Below are 17,066 nucleotides of genomic sequence, written 5' to 3'. Positions count from 1 at the left end.
GGGTTGTTTTCATAAGCATTGTTCGGTGGTTTGTTTTGTAATATTGCTTTTTTGGCTGTTTGGTATTGTAAATTCTTGGTATTCATGACATGAATAATTTGGAATTTTCTTTTTGCATGTGGACATTCCAATGATTGGGGTGTGTGTTGGCCCTTACAGTTAGTGCATTTGGGTGTTTGTCTCTTGCATTGCCCCCTATGGTTCCCACCACATTGCTGACAGCTTGTCTGAAATTTACATTTGGAGGCAAACGTGACCCCAAAGCTGACAGTTGCTACACAGCCTTGCTTTATTTATAAACGACTCGATGTGTAGTCATATCCCTGATGGACCTATTCTCACTGGTGATTTAAGTGGTAGTTGTGATTCAAGAACTACCGAGTTTGTTTCCTGCCCTTTGTAATTTCTTAATCTAAAGGCCCTGTTAATGGGTTTTCCACCTTCTTTAAGTTGTGTAGTTATCTTTCATTGTTTAGTTTTTGAATCTTGCCTTTAAGCTTCAGTATTACTTTAAAGAAGGATCTGTGTGTGTGTATATTAGGTTTTATGGGTTGGGTTGGAGTTTCCTTATTGTTTTGTTTGGGATTATTTGATTCGGTATTTGCTACCTGTGAATATTTCTTTGTTTTGTGGTGTTTTTCAGTATTTACTGGTAGTTATTGATTGTTTCAATTTCTAAACATTTTGCCATTTGGCTTTGGGTGCTACAGGTTTTGTAGCTTGGATGAAATGCTTTTTATATATAATGTTAGCTCTTCAGGGTGGTATTTATTTGTTTTTCTAATGTCTGGTGTGTGTGCAATCTTAGTTTTATCCTTTAGGGGGTTGGTAGTTGGTTTTTGATTTATCTTAATTTGGGGTGTGGTGGCTGTTATGCTTTCAGGGTTGGTATCACTTTTTTGAGATGTTTGATTGGTAGGGGTGTTTGACTTTTCCTGTCCAGGTTTGATTTTTGTTTTTTCTTGGCGTTTAAGGAGCCTTTTCCTTTACCTTTCTCGCCCCATTTATTGTTTGTTATTTTAGGGATGGGGTGGGGTTTATTGTTTGCCTATCTTGGCTGTCCCTTTCGGTTTGGCTGTATATTAAATCTTCCTCTGTTAATGGTTTGGATGGCCCCGGGGTTTGACTATTGTGATAAACCTTAGTGCATTCAGGATCCAGTAATAATAGGTCTTGATAATTTGAGCCCCTAGGCGTTATTTGAGCTACTCCAATTGTTTACCTGTTGATTTTCGGCCTGCGCTTTGTGTGTAGGGTTCTCCCTACGTGGTATTCTCGCCCTTGCTAGCCTTGGTTCAATAATAACCAATATAGGCTTATTCTTAGGCGATAGTGCCAGCACCATGTAATTGGGGGTGGGTGTCTCTTTCAGAGATTGTGTTTGCATCTGATTTCCTATATCAGCAGCAATGGTGGTATCTAACACATCTTCCCCTACTGTGGTATCAAAAAGAGCAAATGTTATTGGTGATTCAGGGTTTAATTTTTCTGCTTGTTCCCTAATGAGTTGAAAATCTGGAGTGGAGAATGTGAATGGCAATTCAGCTGTCCGGATTTCTTTGTAGTTGGAGTTTGGCGATATATTTAATTTTCCTGTGTTGGTCGGGGTGGTGGTTATGTTGCAATTTAAGGTGTTGAATCTTGTCACTGCTTTACATAATTTGCTATCTTTGTGATTCCTAACGTTTCTTTCCATGATGGATTTCTTATTTGTCAATTGTGATGTCATTTTGCTAGCTTGGGATGGTTAAATCAAGGTGGTTAAAGTTTTGTTAGTGTAGAGTTAAAGTAATGCTGTTTATTTTCCTTGTGACAGAAAATCTTGCAAGATTACATTTGCTCGTAATTCGCGAGGATTCTGTCCAGGCGTTTAGTAATATGGATCATATTGTCTGTTTACGGAAAGGAGCTAACAGCAAGGATTCTTATTTGTTAGAATAGTAAGAAAAGTATAATTTGAAGTGTTTATTTACTTTAATTGAAAATCGCACAGCGGTTTTTTGATACTGAACGTGTGCGGATTCAATCCAGGTTAGTCTAGTATGAGCGGTATGACTAAAATGCGATGATGTTGTTGAGTATATATGATTTTGTTTGCTTTTAGAGCGCTAGGGAAGGTATAAAGTCCATGACAGAATCTGTTGAAAGAGAACATCTCTTTATAAAGAAAACTGATTTAGACACCACAGTCCATACAAACTTTGAAGCTATCAGACAGGATCAAGGCTCAAATATCATCGTGGCGGCTTACCATATGTCTTCAAAAACTGCTTTGTACAGTACTGGTGACGGAGACTGCCTGTTCAACTCCTTTTCCACCTACCTCGTCGGCAACGAATCAAAAAATATAGAACTCTGTTACAGATGTAGCATCGAAGTTGTCCTAAACAAAGACAAAATTTAGAAACATCCCATGTATTCAGGCTTTTTACTGTGCTTGCCTGACTTTCATGATGAATGTCTGGAATGTCCAGATCTTGGAAAGCCTGTATGTTTTTTTGTATGACGGCCTTGTCAAATTTGTTAAATTTGAAAGTAGAATCCGTGTACCCTGCAATGAATGGGTCGAAGGATTATAGCTTTGTCAAACTGAACTGTGTATTTACACCAATGTTCTGTGATCCAGAGAAACCAACCATAACCATCATGCGGACAAACACAAATACAGCAAAGAACGGATTCATCAAGAAAAGAAAAGCACTGTGGATTCCCAACCACTTTGTACCCCTGGTATCACTGACTCAAGCATCCGAGCATGTACAGGTAACATCGGAATATATTGTGATCAATGCCTCACCCAGATCCCCCAAAACGGCGGAAAAGACTCAAAATGAAAGTATCAGTGAAAATCAGTTTGAAACTACAACATGGTTGGAGGAGCCTGCTAAGGAAGTCATTCAAATTCCACCATCCCAATCAACTTCATAAATAAAAGACAATCAGAGGAATATGCCCTCACAGCAAATGTATGATTATGAATTAAACAACGATTGCACGTACGTTCCAAATTTATCTACAATACAGGAAGAGTCATCTCCCAAACAAACAGGAAGAAAATCACTAGATGCTCATGTTCCTGACATAAACATGGAACAAATACTCAGCTCACAAACATACATCAGTGCAATTGATTCTGAAAAAGACGATGAATTATACATTGATGAGTTTGTGCCAGGTCCTTTAAAGAAGTTCATGTATCTCAAATCTGTCATGGACGTGATGAAAGATCCAAAGGTTGTTCTACAAGAGATCCAATCTTGAAGAAAAGACGGCATGTATTTTATTATCACTAACGTCGTTAACATCATGAAACGTCCTTCGGGGAAAAGGTCTGAGTTCTGGGACGACTGTGGTGCATGTGCCAAGTGTGCATCACCATCCACAATATTTTTTGAAAGAAATGGCACTCTCTTGATAATTGTTAAATGGCAAGATGTGTACTGCGTCAAGAGAAACGTCAACAAAAAGCGTATCTACGAGCCATTACAACCACAACCATTAGCAGACGAGATCATACACATTCACAGAATTTACCAATCCCTAAAGAACTCTCCGTCAGGGCCTGATCAGTTCAAGCGGCGGATAACGTGGTTCCAGAAAGCTGATAATCTCCTATCTGATATTGCAACCAACATCGCCCTTGCCGAATACTTTGGAAACATGTCATGCATCCATGAAACATCCGTCACAAAACGTCATTTAGATTAGTACCAAGCCTTCTGTTAGTGAAAGATTAAGAAAGGAACTAGAGCACAAAGGGGTGAAGGAAGTAGAAAGAATGGTACATTCTGAAAGAAATGACGATTACCAGCAACCAAGAGGCGAGAAACAACTCCGAAATATTAAACATTCAATAACAAGAACAAAACACAGCCCATCCAAATCAGGGAACATCGCCGACCATATTGTTTGCGTAGAAGAAATGACCAAAACAAGCAAATTTGTCCAACACCCAATCGTGACTCTTTACAGCGAACAACAGCTCACAGACATTAAGAGGTTCTGCTGTATTGAAGGCGGTAGCGTTCTTGGAATGGACAAGACCTATAACATTGGTGATTTTCACGTGACTCCGACAGTTTTCAAAGACTTATCCATTAAAAAGAGATCTGCAGATCACCATCCGATTGTGTTCAGCCCAACTTTCATCCATACCAACTCCAGCACCAAGGCATATTCTGCATTCCTCCATGACGTCGCTGACAACTTGACAGACAACCAGCTCCAGTTACTGACTATCAGCACAGATAAGGAATTGGCAATCAAAACCGCTATAAAGTGCTATTTGCCTGGTAGCACACACGTTCTTTGTACTCGTTATCTAAAGCAAAGCGCAAACAGACAAATGGAAGATATAATTAGGTTTCCATTAAAAGATCGCCTGGAAGTTCTTGATTTAGTGTTTGGCTCAAATGGTCTTGTACAAAAAACAGACGTTGACACCCACCAAAAAAGACTAAACCGATTACGTTCCGTCATCGATGACAAAGAATTGCATGCCTGCAAAAGAAAGTTCCGCACCTACTTTGATACAAGATTGTATCCAATGCTTAAAGAACACGTCATAGATCCGGTCAAGAATGGAAAAATTACATGGACATGGACAAACAACAACTGCGAGAGTGCAAATCACATCCTAAAATCGGCCACAAAATGGATGCTAGCTGAATTACCAAAGTTTGTCAAGCTGCTTTATCAATTAGTGATCAGTGAGCAGGAACAGAGATGTCGTTCCCTGAAAAACATGGGTAATTATCGCCTCAGTGAAAGATATTTACACCACCTTGTCGACATTGATCACTGGACCAGAATGACAGAAGAACAACGGGATAAAAGGAAAAAAATTCTCACTGACTGTGGTAAAGACCATCCAAATACGATCTACTCAAAAGACAGCAGAAGAACTGTAACCAGAACTCCATCTGCAGGTCGAAAACCGAACCAAATTCAAAGAAAGCGGGCAGTAAGGTCTAGAACACCATCAACTAAGCCAAGTGCGAAACGCAAACTGTAATGTGCAGTCTATCATAAAGCAGTTTCGAAATATATATTTGCACTGATGCAAATGAAGATAACGAAAATCGTTGCTATTATTTACTTGTTTTAATTAAAAAAATGTCGAGAAAATAACTTTGTTGTAACTCTGAGCGACGGAAATTTGGATTTTGGTTACGATATTAACCTTTCGATGCAGTTGTGGAAATAACATTTCTTCTGAAACATTATCAAATAAAGGAAATCATTTGTAAACAGTTAATGTAATTTTAGATATAGTATAGCTTTTGGGACCAAAGAAGCTTAAATAATAAACTGAAAGCAAATTTTCTCGTCCGATCTTACAATCATTTTTTTTATTTGTTTTTCATAGTTTTGTAATTTTTCGTTTTTGTGACTTTTATCAACTTTTTGTAACTTTTATCACTTTCGTAACTTTTCGCACTTTTCTCAGCTTTTCTTAACTTTTCATAACTTTTTGCACTTTTCGTAACTTTTCGCATTTTAGTCATACATGTTATTTCTACTATCAAAACTTTGACTACATTTTTCTGGTCTGGAAATTTAAATAAAGTTATAAAATGATACAGTCTGAAATACAAAGCAAGATAAACATCTTATCTTGTGAAATTACTTTCATCATGTTATTCAGCATATTTACTGCAGGGTAGAAACAGGTCGAATGTGCTACTTCCACTAGCCGATTTTGCTAGAAAGGGATTTTGACCATAGTGGTGAAAATAAAGGTTAATTCGCCAGATTGGATTCAGGACATGGTTATTTAAGAGATATGCGTTGGTACGTTACTGTCTTTTGAATGTATTGTGTAGTTTTTCAGTTTTCTTGCGATTCTGAAGCGATAAAAGACGCGTGAGAAAAAGTCGAATCGAGCGAAGGGTTGTGGTCACGCTTGCACTCCTTGTGTTTATTTATATTACCGATAAGGGGATTTAATATTGTCAGAGATTTCGCCGTACTTTGTTGATAAAACGTCAGACTCCTGTGAGTATGTTGATAGTGAAATACCAATAGTCGGCTAAAAGAAGAGCTAGCCTCCCCTAGCAGTAAACACATGGGTTTGGGCGAAGTAGAATGTTTCAAAAACAGCTTGGATGACAACTGTTTAAAGTTTCATCAGCCTGTTTAGTACACACTGTTTTGCATAATTGTCATCTAGGAAAAGGGCTCATGTGTGCACTGTGAGCATCACATGGTGTCATAAATGACCTTCGGACATGAGAATTGGAGGTAGAAATTTGGGTAGTACTAATATTAGTTCCTCTACTTGTACCTCGTGGACAACCACAACAAATCAAGTTGAGGCTACGACATCGTAGCTAGGATTTGGTGCATACAATTCTTCTGTTTTGAACTACCATTGACTTCTCTGGTCAAGTGGATAATATTTGTATGCTTTGTTTTAATATAGGTTTCTAAAAAAATGGACCTGCTTGACCTCACTTGTGTATTTTTTTTTTATGAATTTTTTTAATACTAGGTCACTGATTGCATCATTCATTTTGTACATAATAACTGGCCCCTGCCCCTTAAGGAAATTTAATAACTTTTTTGTGGTGCAGTCATCCAAATCAATTATACTTTTATGATTCTTTGTGTATATTTAAATAATTTGTATACATTAGTTTCATTATATTTCCTTCCTTTCTCCATATATCATTAGTGTTGTATGTAATGCTCTTTGGAGAGGCAGGTAACTGTTTTGTACCTCAGTGTGAGAACTGTTTACATCAGGACAAAGTAGCTTATTTTGGACTTAACTTATTAAATATGGGAACAAAATGGTAACTATAATGTATTGTCTTGCTCTTTATGTAGCTTGCACCCCTGTTTTTATGAATAATATTCACATTTCAATACAGACACACATAAACTATTTCATATCATGTCAACATGCATTCTTAAAAGTAATTTAACTCCACAGGAGCAGATAGACTTAAGAGGAATCAAATATAAACATACTTTTGTGAATGTTGAATGTCACTAGTGGAACGGCGCTGCGTATTGCATATTGCTTGCTATGATTTGGTGAGAAGAATGAAAGTTGTAACACACCGACATAGTTTCTATCTCCATGACCCCACTCTGAAGGTGACATAAGAGATTCATATCTCACACTTAGGTAATAATAGGAAATGTTTCATGTTATGTATATATCTTGCAATTTCTAGGTTCAGTTACCAAAGGGGGAAAAACTTAAGTGGCAGCTTCTGCATTTGACAATACCCATGCAGTTTCTCCTCTGAAATTCTTATGTTTTCACTGAATGTTAAAAATATATCATTATCCTTGTTTCTTTTCTTTTTGCAGGTTCAGTTTGCATCGCAATGGATAAGGATTAATCGGTTAGTCAGGCTAAAACAGTAGCTTGAATCTCATCCAGATAGTCATTCTGATCAAGTATACAATAAAGTGACTTTCATGGACAGATATAGCTACCGCAGAAGTTGTTTTATGGTACGTGCTTATTAAAATCCAAGCAAGGGAAATGTTTTTTTACCTTTGAACTGAATTTACCATTGTAAATATTTGTTCTATAACCTATCTTATTATTTGGTGTGATTTTGTAAACTCCAGAAATCGTTAAAGTCAATTGTAAGTGAATTGGTATCTGAGAAGAAATTTCTCTGTTAAATTGTACTGAGCAATGTATATGTATGGTCAGTTTCAGTGGTTATGTATCAATTAATTTATGTATTATGTCACTTTGTAAGTTTAACAGGGTCCCACGCATCAGTATATCAATACTCCAGCAAAGTCTAATGTTATTGATTAAACTTTGATCTCTCCAGATTAGTTACACTTTTGTGTTCTGTGTACCCCCTCACACACACAACACTGATGCTGATATAAGCATCTCCAGAATGATAATGAAAAGTTAGGAACTGCTTATTTTATATCAGTCTAAAAGTACTTATAAAGCACCTGATTTACTTAAGTGTGTGATTTCTTTAAGCTTGCTAGAAGAGTTTATAGAAACTTTTCACTTCTGTCACTGACAACTAACATAGCATTTATGTCATTACCTCCTAAAATTTATAACTTCCAGATCTCTTATTGACATATATGAACCATTGTAAAGGAATTTTGATTCTGTACTGATGCTATGGTACTAGACAAAGACCAAAAGCATTGTAGGTTGCAAACAATTTGAAATCTTTCAAGAAATGCAGTCAGTCAAAACTGAGAGTAAATAATGAAGTGCTTTTTGGGGCAAAGTACATGAAGTCCCTCTTCTTAAAGCATAATACCATCTTCAGTTTTATGCACAAAAAGTTTTCCTTTATACCATTGTACTAGATAATGTCTAAATATGTGATATATACACAACTTTTGACATAAACCATTTTTAGCCAAATTCTTAAGGAAAATTGATAATTTTTTGATGGTGCAGTCAACCACATCTATTATACTTTTTTGTTTCTTTGTGTTTATTTAAATAATTTGTATGCATTAACTTTATTATATCTCCTTCCTTTTTCCATATATCACTTAGTGTTGTATGTAATGCTCTTTGGAGAGGGAGGTAACTGTGCTTTGTACCTCTATGTTAGAACTGTTTACATCATGACAAAGTAGCATATTTTGGACTTAACTTAATAAATATGGGAACAAAATGGTAACCGTAATGTATTGTCTTGTATTTTCTGTAGCTGTCAATTACCCCCCCCACAAAAAAAGAACTCACACTGACACAACACTGATGCTGCTATTAGCATCTCCAGAATGATAATGAAAAGTTAGGAACCACTTCTTTTATATCAGTCTAAGAGTACTTCTAAAGCACATGATTTACTTAAATGTGTGATTTCTTTAAGTTTGCTAGACGAGTTTATAGAAACTTTTCACTTCTGTCACTGACACCTAACATAGCATTTCTGTCATTCCCTCCTAAAATGTATAACTTCCAGATCTCTTCTTGACATTCATGAAACATTGTAAAGGAATTTTGATTTTGTACTGATGCTATGGTGGTAAACAAAGACCAAAAGCATTGTAGGTTGCAAACAATTTGAAATCTTTCAAGAAATGCAGTCAGTCTTAATTCACAATGTAAATAATGCAGTGCTTTTTGCCACAAAGAGGTAACTTTTTCAAAAGCATAATACCATTTATAGTTTTGTGCACAAAAAGTTTTCCTTTATACCATTGTACTAGATCATGTCTAAATATGTGATATATACACAACTTTTGACATAAACCATTTTCAGCCAAATTATTAAGGTGGCAGGGTACAGTTTTGAAAATTGGATCCTGGCAAATCTCTTAACTTAAGGCTATGGTGTGACTTTTTCAGCTATTATTGTTTACTAATTAAAGATATGGATATATTTGTGAACTAGGTGTTGCGGGCTTATGTTGTTCTTGAAAGTGATGTCAGGCATGTATACCTTCCATAGCTACTCTGCGGTATGATGGTAGTGAAATACCAATAGTAGGCTAGGAAGAAGAACTAGAACCCCATAGCATTAAGCACCTGGGTTTTGGCAAGTAGAATATCTCAAAAACAGCTTGGATGACAACTATTTTCAATTGCATCATCATGTTTAATATGTACTGTTTTGCATATTTGTCATCTAGGAAAAGGGCTCATGTGTGTACTGTGAGCATCACATGGTGTCAAACATTACCTTCAGACACGATAATTGGAGATATAAATTTAGGATTGTGGTGCATAAACTTCTGCTGTGAACTGCCATTGACTTCTCTGGTCAAGTGGATACTATTTTGATGCTTTGTTTTAATATAAGTATCTAAAAATATGTATCGTTTTGACCTCACTTGTGTATATCATAGTTTAAGATTTTTATACTAGGTCATTGATTGTGGCATTAAAAATTTGTACATAAAATCTGGCCCTTGCCCCCTTAAATGTTGAACAACCTCCGGAAGTTCGCATGACACACTTTATTCGGGCTTGACTAAAAAAAACAAGATGGAGGACTAGGAATTATTTCTCCTACCTTTGTTGCTATATAATGAGCGTCCACTGTGTCCAGATCCTAATAAGTAAGATGAAGTCATTGTAAAATTATTGTCAAATTTTATCAGGCGTTTTCATGAGAGTTCACTCTCGGATCAGAATAAATCTATCATTACTCACTGTGCACTGTTAGGATGGTCATACACTCTGTAACAGAAAGAATAAAAACCAACAAGTGTTGTAAAACTTGACAAATAATTTAATTATCAAAGTTATAAAATGAAAATTTAAGAGGATCTTACAGCGTTATGAATTAAATCCAACGTAATCATATAAAGGTCTACACACTTTCAAAAGAATTGAATGTTCTTTGTGAATTCAAGATCTTTAAATGCAATAGACTGCCAACGTCCTGATGTATCACAATGACATTGTCCATAACTCCTCCAAACAAATTTACAGTAGTTTCTGAATGAAATTTTAGTCCGATGAGCACTTTGTTATTCCAGTAAATAATCTAACAAATGTTGCCTCTCAGATAGTTTCTAAACACATCATTAAACATATATGCAGACTTATGTTACAACGACAATATATGAAAGAAGAATAAAAGAAAGTTGTCCAGCCCAACCTGTTTATATACATCATAAAATCCTAAAACACATTTTGTCCTGCTCACTACAAGCCAATTTGCAAATACTCCACATCGACGTATAACGCACATGTTCAAGCCATTCAATGGGAAATAATTTAATTCTTCTAAGCACCCACTTGACCTCACTAACCAATGAGATATTACTCAGACTTGTCAATAGGTTCAATATGTAGGTTGAATTTAATTTGTAATCAATCATTTATTGCTCAATATCTTTAAAATAGAATCTTCATCCATGGACAAAATATTAGCTCCGTATTATATTGTTTATAGATGATCGTTACAAGTCATACAGTTACAAAAAAGATATGCTTAATAGCACTGTCGTAAAAATACACACAACCACACCATAAATTTCATATCCAAAAGAATAAACAATCACCTTAAAATAAATACCAAGAATGTATAAATCTAGCTCATCCATGTTTAATGTTTATAATATAATGTATACATCTAAATCTACCACCACCAAACTGAGAGAGGAATTAATGTTATAAAAATAGATTGTGACTACATTGGTGTGTACTGAACAGGAAAGAATATTTTTGACCTAAATCTTTTCATCAATGCACAGTTGCAGATAAATTGAAGTCGAATGTACATTCCAGAATGAACAAAGGATGGTATCATATATATACATACATACATACATACATACATACATACATACATACATACTGTTATGTATATTTTATTTGTCTTGTATGTTTGCTTTTGTCAATGATTATGTTTTGCAGATTTAATTTGTTTTGCGTGATTGACCTTTCTCCATAATTGAGGGTAGGAATTTGAGCCTATGTGCCAAATGTCATGTAGGTTAAACAGGTTTGAATTCATTACATGATTGATTCTGGCCTTGGTTCTTTATTTTACTAGAAAATAATTTTGTTGACAGTTTGATGGAAATTTCCATCAAGATGTTCCTTATACTGGTCCTCAAATTGCGTCCAGGGTTTTATATTAGGATTTCTTATATCAGAATTATTCATTCTATAGCTCTAGATCGCTGTTAATGGAATCAATTTTAGTTTCGTTCAGTTTAATTTGATGGGATTTGCTTTTCTAAGTTATTCACTAGAATTACAAAGCACTCAATAATACTTTCAGGAATAGATTCCTTTTTTGGATTATTGTATATTCATTTGGAGACATTTTGGATTATATCTTGGTGATACATCAGGATTTATTAGCACATCAATACTATTCCAGAATATTTCTACACTATTGGAATTCATTAGGAATACTCTGTTGTTTGGGATTGAACTTTTATTATTATTTGGGATTTAATTCACAATACTGCATGTTCTTTCTAATTTTTCACTTTGTATTCTCTGGAAATAAATTAGTTGTTGAAGTTTACAAACCTGCAGGTTACTCTCTTTTCTATTACATAGCTTAAGAATATAGAGTCATAACAATACATACATACATGCATGCATGCACGCACACACACACACACATACATACATAAATGCATAGTGATGTGAGGCAATAAAGAAATAAACAGTTAAGAACATTATACTATACTCATAAGTTAGTACATGTGTGGTCTCTATAGTGACATACTGGAAATGCAATATAAAAAGTGTTAATATGTTTGTTATGTATGTACCTGTGAATGGAGCAAATATGGATGTAACATTAATGCCTCCATGCTGGAAAATTGATAGGAACTGTAACAAGATAACCGGGTTTGATTTCGGATTTATAACATAATACTTTTGATGGGGATACAAATACAATGCTTAATGATGAATGAGTTGTGAGTTGAATAAGAAAAGAATTGTGATTGATACATGCGTGTATACACTTTGTATAAGATCCAAATATTGGATAAATTAGCATGATCAGCACAAACCTAATAATGCAACAAATGAAAATACAAATAAATGAATGACCTTGCACAGTACAAGGACAAGGATGAATGATTTACTAATTTCACATGACAAAATATCGATAAGTTTTACTCAGAAAGTAAAAATGAATTCACTAAAATAAGGTATTTTACTCAGAAAGTATAATGATGAAAACAAATGGACAGACAGCAAAATATCTTTACAGTTCCAAAACACTGGGTATTACAAAACCCAAAATTAGCCCACAGCTAAAAAAAAGATTACATGTATGGAGTTACACACACCGTCACCAGTACATTTTGCAACCATTCACACTGTTCGTTCAAGCAGTAAGTACTCCTGGTAGTCACCGACCAGCATTCAATTCTTTGGTAAATCAAGCAATCAGCACCCACCAATTGGTCAGCAATGCCCGATCACCTGCTACTCGACCAGCAACACTGTTCACTCAGCTCTACAGCTGCTATGGTCAACTTTTATGGTCAGCTCTACAGCTAGTCCCACATTGACTCCGATCAACTCTACAGCTGCGACTCCGATCAACTGAAAGTGCATCTAACATTGTGTACTATGCATGACACGGACCTATACGATAAAACGTACTTCATATATGATAAGTTATACAGATTACATTATCGGCACAATAATTACAAAACAATCAACAGCTTCAAAAGTGAACCTATCCATTCCCAATAAAAATCCTACAGAAATAAAACGTTTCTTAAAAATGCAACTTTATATTGCTAACATAAATCTCTGCTAAGTCACAAACAAGAATAGAAAATATTTGCATTATACTACAGAAACCAAAGCTCTATAGAAAGTATACAAAACTAAACGTGGTAGTACAATAGTTATAACTTATACACAAGAAATTAATAAATAACTCAAATACCTATACAGCTGAAGATGTGCAAGTCCTTAAGTGTACCGCTCACTGCCAAGACGTTCCATAATGTGAAGATTTAGTTTTACAGTGAGGCATTTATACACAGACGATGCCACCACGCATCGTCTGTGTGCTGAAAGCATTAGGATTTTCTCATCCAAAGCACTTCATACATAAGGCATAGAATGAACAGAACTCACTGTTTCAAAATATTGTACAATATACATAAATCAGCTTCGGGTATCGTTATGTGCAAAAACCGAAACCTTAGTATATGTATTTAATGAATAAATGGGGGAAATACTCAGAGTAGAGCTTGATCCCTTTATGCTGCTGGTTTTCTTACCTAATAAACTTATATTATATCGGAGCATTCTCGATCTTGTCTGTCACACCAGATCTTGTTAATGCTACAAATTAGAAAGATACATTTTGACAATGATACACAAAGCTAGTATAGATACAACAAATTTAAAACAAGAGATAAAAAGTCCTCAAAAAATATTTTCACAATTAAAAAACTAAACAAAAATGACAAAATGATTTAAACGAAAAAGGGCCAATTTATCCAAAAATATTCTTAAGAAATCAATATTTTTCAGAAATACAAATTTAAAGAAGAAACAAACAGAACATAGAATTTCACAAAAATATACACACAAAAAAGATAAAAAAGATTCATATAATGCAAAAAAAAGAAAACGAATCAAATATGAAGCATAAAAACACAAGTAGACTAATCTTATAAGAATGAATGCAAAATATAGTTAAGAACATAAAAGAATTTTTAAAAGAAAATTGGAACAAATTAGTTTAAAATTTTAACAAAAGTTGGAAAAATAAACTGTGACTATTTAAAATCATATAACATTTGTAACCTAAAATGACTCTTATTGAAAAGAAAATTTCACTTGTAAGACACTAAAGAAATTAAAGCCTTATACTACTAGTGCAAAGAATTATTAAATTAAGAAAAAATAACAATTAATAAGGTTAAAACATTTTTAAGTATTTGTGGAGTACATTTATGTACAAATTTTAAATAAACATAGGTGGTATACGAAACAAATAATTGCAAAAGTTAAACTCAAATTTAATGCATTGTCAGCAAAAAATGAAAACATAATTAAACTAGTAGAAAGCGTGCAATGTTGTAAACAAAGATATGTGAATGTAAAAAAGGTTTTCATATTATTTGAAAATTTAAACTAATGCCCTACAAACCAAACGGAGCAAATGTACTGAGGAAATAATAAAAAATTTCAAGCAGTAGCAGTAACACATATAAAAATTTGTAACTGCAGAACCTTTAGAACCATTTGAACAGTCCCTAATGCTCCATCTCTGCGTCTGTGTATTGGTATGAATACGTAGCTCGTTAACACTTATTTGTTATTAATTTGACAATTGTTACCATTTCATGCTCATTGTCGATACCAGTTTTACTGTCGTGGTTCCGTTTGTTGTTTGTAGTAGACAAGTTTCTTGATAACTGAATGAAACTCATTTTACTCGTGAGACTGCAGAAATCAGTTAAAAAAAATGTAAACTGTTTTTGAAGATTGCAAACTTCCGTGTTAGTTTCTCAGCGTAATATTTTGAACAATACATTTTCCAATTTGCTTGTTGTAACCGTGACATTCTCTATAATTGTTTTAAAATGTATTTTGTTATGCTGAATCCAATATATGCACTTTATTTCCTGTGTGGTATCAAGATGTCAGTTTGTGATTATCAATTTTTGTATTTAAATACAAATCGTATGTGTTAGTGTATTCATCTGAGTGTTCCTTTTTTGTTTGTCTAGCGAGCTGGACTTTCATGCACCTCAGACCCTTTAACTTACTCAACTTTGATCCGTTATTTTTGGGTCATGATCCCATAATCGAGTGGTTTAGATCTCGTGCTTGAGGGCTAGACAATGAAAGCAGTTACTCGCCGCGCCTGTTTGGTTCCTGCTTGGAGCGAATTGTAGCACTCCGACTATTCTGTTTATATTTGTGGCGTTCTAAATAAATGTTCTACAACTAATCATGTATTTATGAGCATATATTGATTAACAGATTGAAACTATAGCAGACTTTGGTTTTATAAATAATACGAGAAACCTCGTTGCATAATGATGCTTATATAATGTTTTCGTTTGCATTATGCCATGATTAGTATGACTGCAATGACTAGTAGGCAAAACAATAGTAATTACATATACAAAACAAACATAAACACGATTGATGCTGCGATCATCATTGTGTTTTAAACTATATACTACGCGAGATGTTGGTTCTACAAGAAGAATCATTTATATACTCACCCATTGCATCTACTAACATTTTGTATGTTTGGATGTTGCATAGACACATTATCATTTCCATATTGAACGTTTGTTTCCGCTTCATCAGAAAGGTTAGTGTTTCGTAACCTTACCTTTCTTTATTGGTTTTGAAACAACTTTTCCTTGTATCCTCCTAGAAATGTCATGTTCAGGGTATAATTCGGAATTGTCAAGAAAACAACAATTACACCAGTGCCACAATTAGTACAAATTTTGTAAAGGGCAGCCAGTGTACAGCGACGTGCGAATGTACTGTTTCGTAACACCTCAACGGAATTCCCTAGGCAAACAGGTTTATAAATAATGTATGTATCTGAAATCGGAAATTGAAGTGTATATATATACTATATCTGATCTGCCTTTAGGATCACAAATTGCTGGAATAATAATAATACTAATAATAATAATATCACAAATTACAACTCATTGAAGAATTTGTATAAGGTCAAAGATCTGCGTGAAGGAGGATTACCGCGAAACAGGCAGCCACACTACCAGTAATTTAGACATTTGAGAGCCGGTGTTACTCGATCGTTATTATAATCAGAAAGAAAAAGAAGGTCAACAAACCCCCCGAGATCTCACACGGCGAAACGAAACTACTGCACTGCCATGTCCCCTTCACCCTGGCTAAAACCTTCTGGAGAGCTATATATGAAAACAACCAAGCGGTGCAGAGGAGAAAACAAAAATGAGCTTAGATATGCTGATACAAATCAGAGAAAGATGTATCAGAGAAAGCAATTATGCCAAACATGGCTTCGACACGATTCGTCGCCACTAGCTGCAGAAATCATTAATACCAACCCAATCTAAGCATAAAAACTGCAAGATTGTATGGTCAATAGTAATGCTCCGAGATGGATGATAAATGGATTGATGTCCTGATGGTGATAGACAAAACAAAAGTCCGACTGTGAATACATATTGGATAATAGCCAATTTAATGATGACATGGAAGTTACTTAGTGAAATAATGATTACCTAGAAAATAAAAGACTGACTCCCACAGGGGCAAAATATGGTGCGTCGATCAAATTCGAAAGTGACTAAGAACCAGTTTTAAATTGATAACAGGGTGAACCTAAACGTGCTAAAAAAACTCAAAAGTACAACTTACTGGCGTGGATTGACTTCATACCCAACTCGTGAGTTTTGGAGCGTTTGTGACTGATCGGTAAAGGCCGAAAGATGATGCACAGGATTATCATTAACGGTACTTTATTGCAATGAACACAATCTGCATTTCGTGACAATAAAATGAGTCTATTCAGGTTCAAAAGAGATCGGGCATGTTACAGAGTTTACTGGATTTGTCCAAGCAAGAACAGGCTCGATTTAATCCGCTACGTAGCCCTGCACGACATGTCATGCCTGTTCTCAAGTTGATACGACGT

The 17,066-nt window shown here is 34.9% G+C and overlaps 1 protein-coding gene across 3 annotated transcripts in view; it reads left to right on the top strand.

Moving 5' to 3' along the window:
- Nucleotides 1–8,636, top strand: part of LOC149795930 (uncharacterized) — a 150,062-nt gene extending 141,426 nt beyond the window's left edge. For all 3 annotated transcript variants that reach the window (XM_089965853.1, XM_089965854.1, XM_089965855.1), the window contains one exon: nucleotides 7,324–8,636. Coding sequence is in view for 1 of the 3 variants with exons in the window: in XM_089965855.1 (XP_089821981.1) it covers nucleotides 7,324–7,355 (32 nt within the window). In the remaining 2 variants the exon portion in view is untranslated. The remainder of the gene's footprint in view (nucleotides 1–7,323) is intronic.
- Nucleotides 8,637–17,066: the final 8,430 nt, after the last annotated feature.

Source organism: Sinohyriopsis cumingii, chromosome 7 (assembly GCF_028554795.1).
Source record: "Sinohyriopsis cumingii isolate HCF-2022 chromosome 7, ASM2855479v2, whole genome shotgun sequence".
NCBI lineage: Eukaryota > Metazoa > Mollusca > Bivalvia > Unionida > Unionidae > Sinohyriopsis > Sinohyriopsis cumingii.
This window is presented reverse-complemented; position numbering and strand designations above follow the sequence as displayed.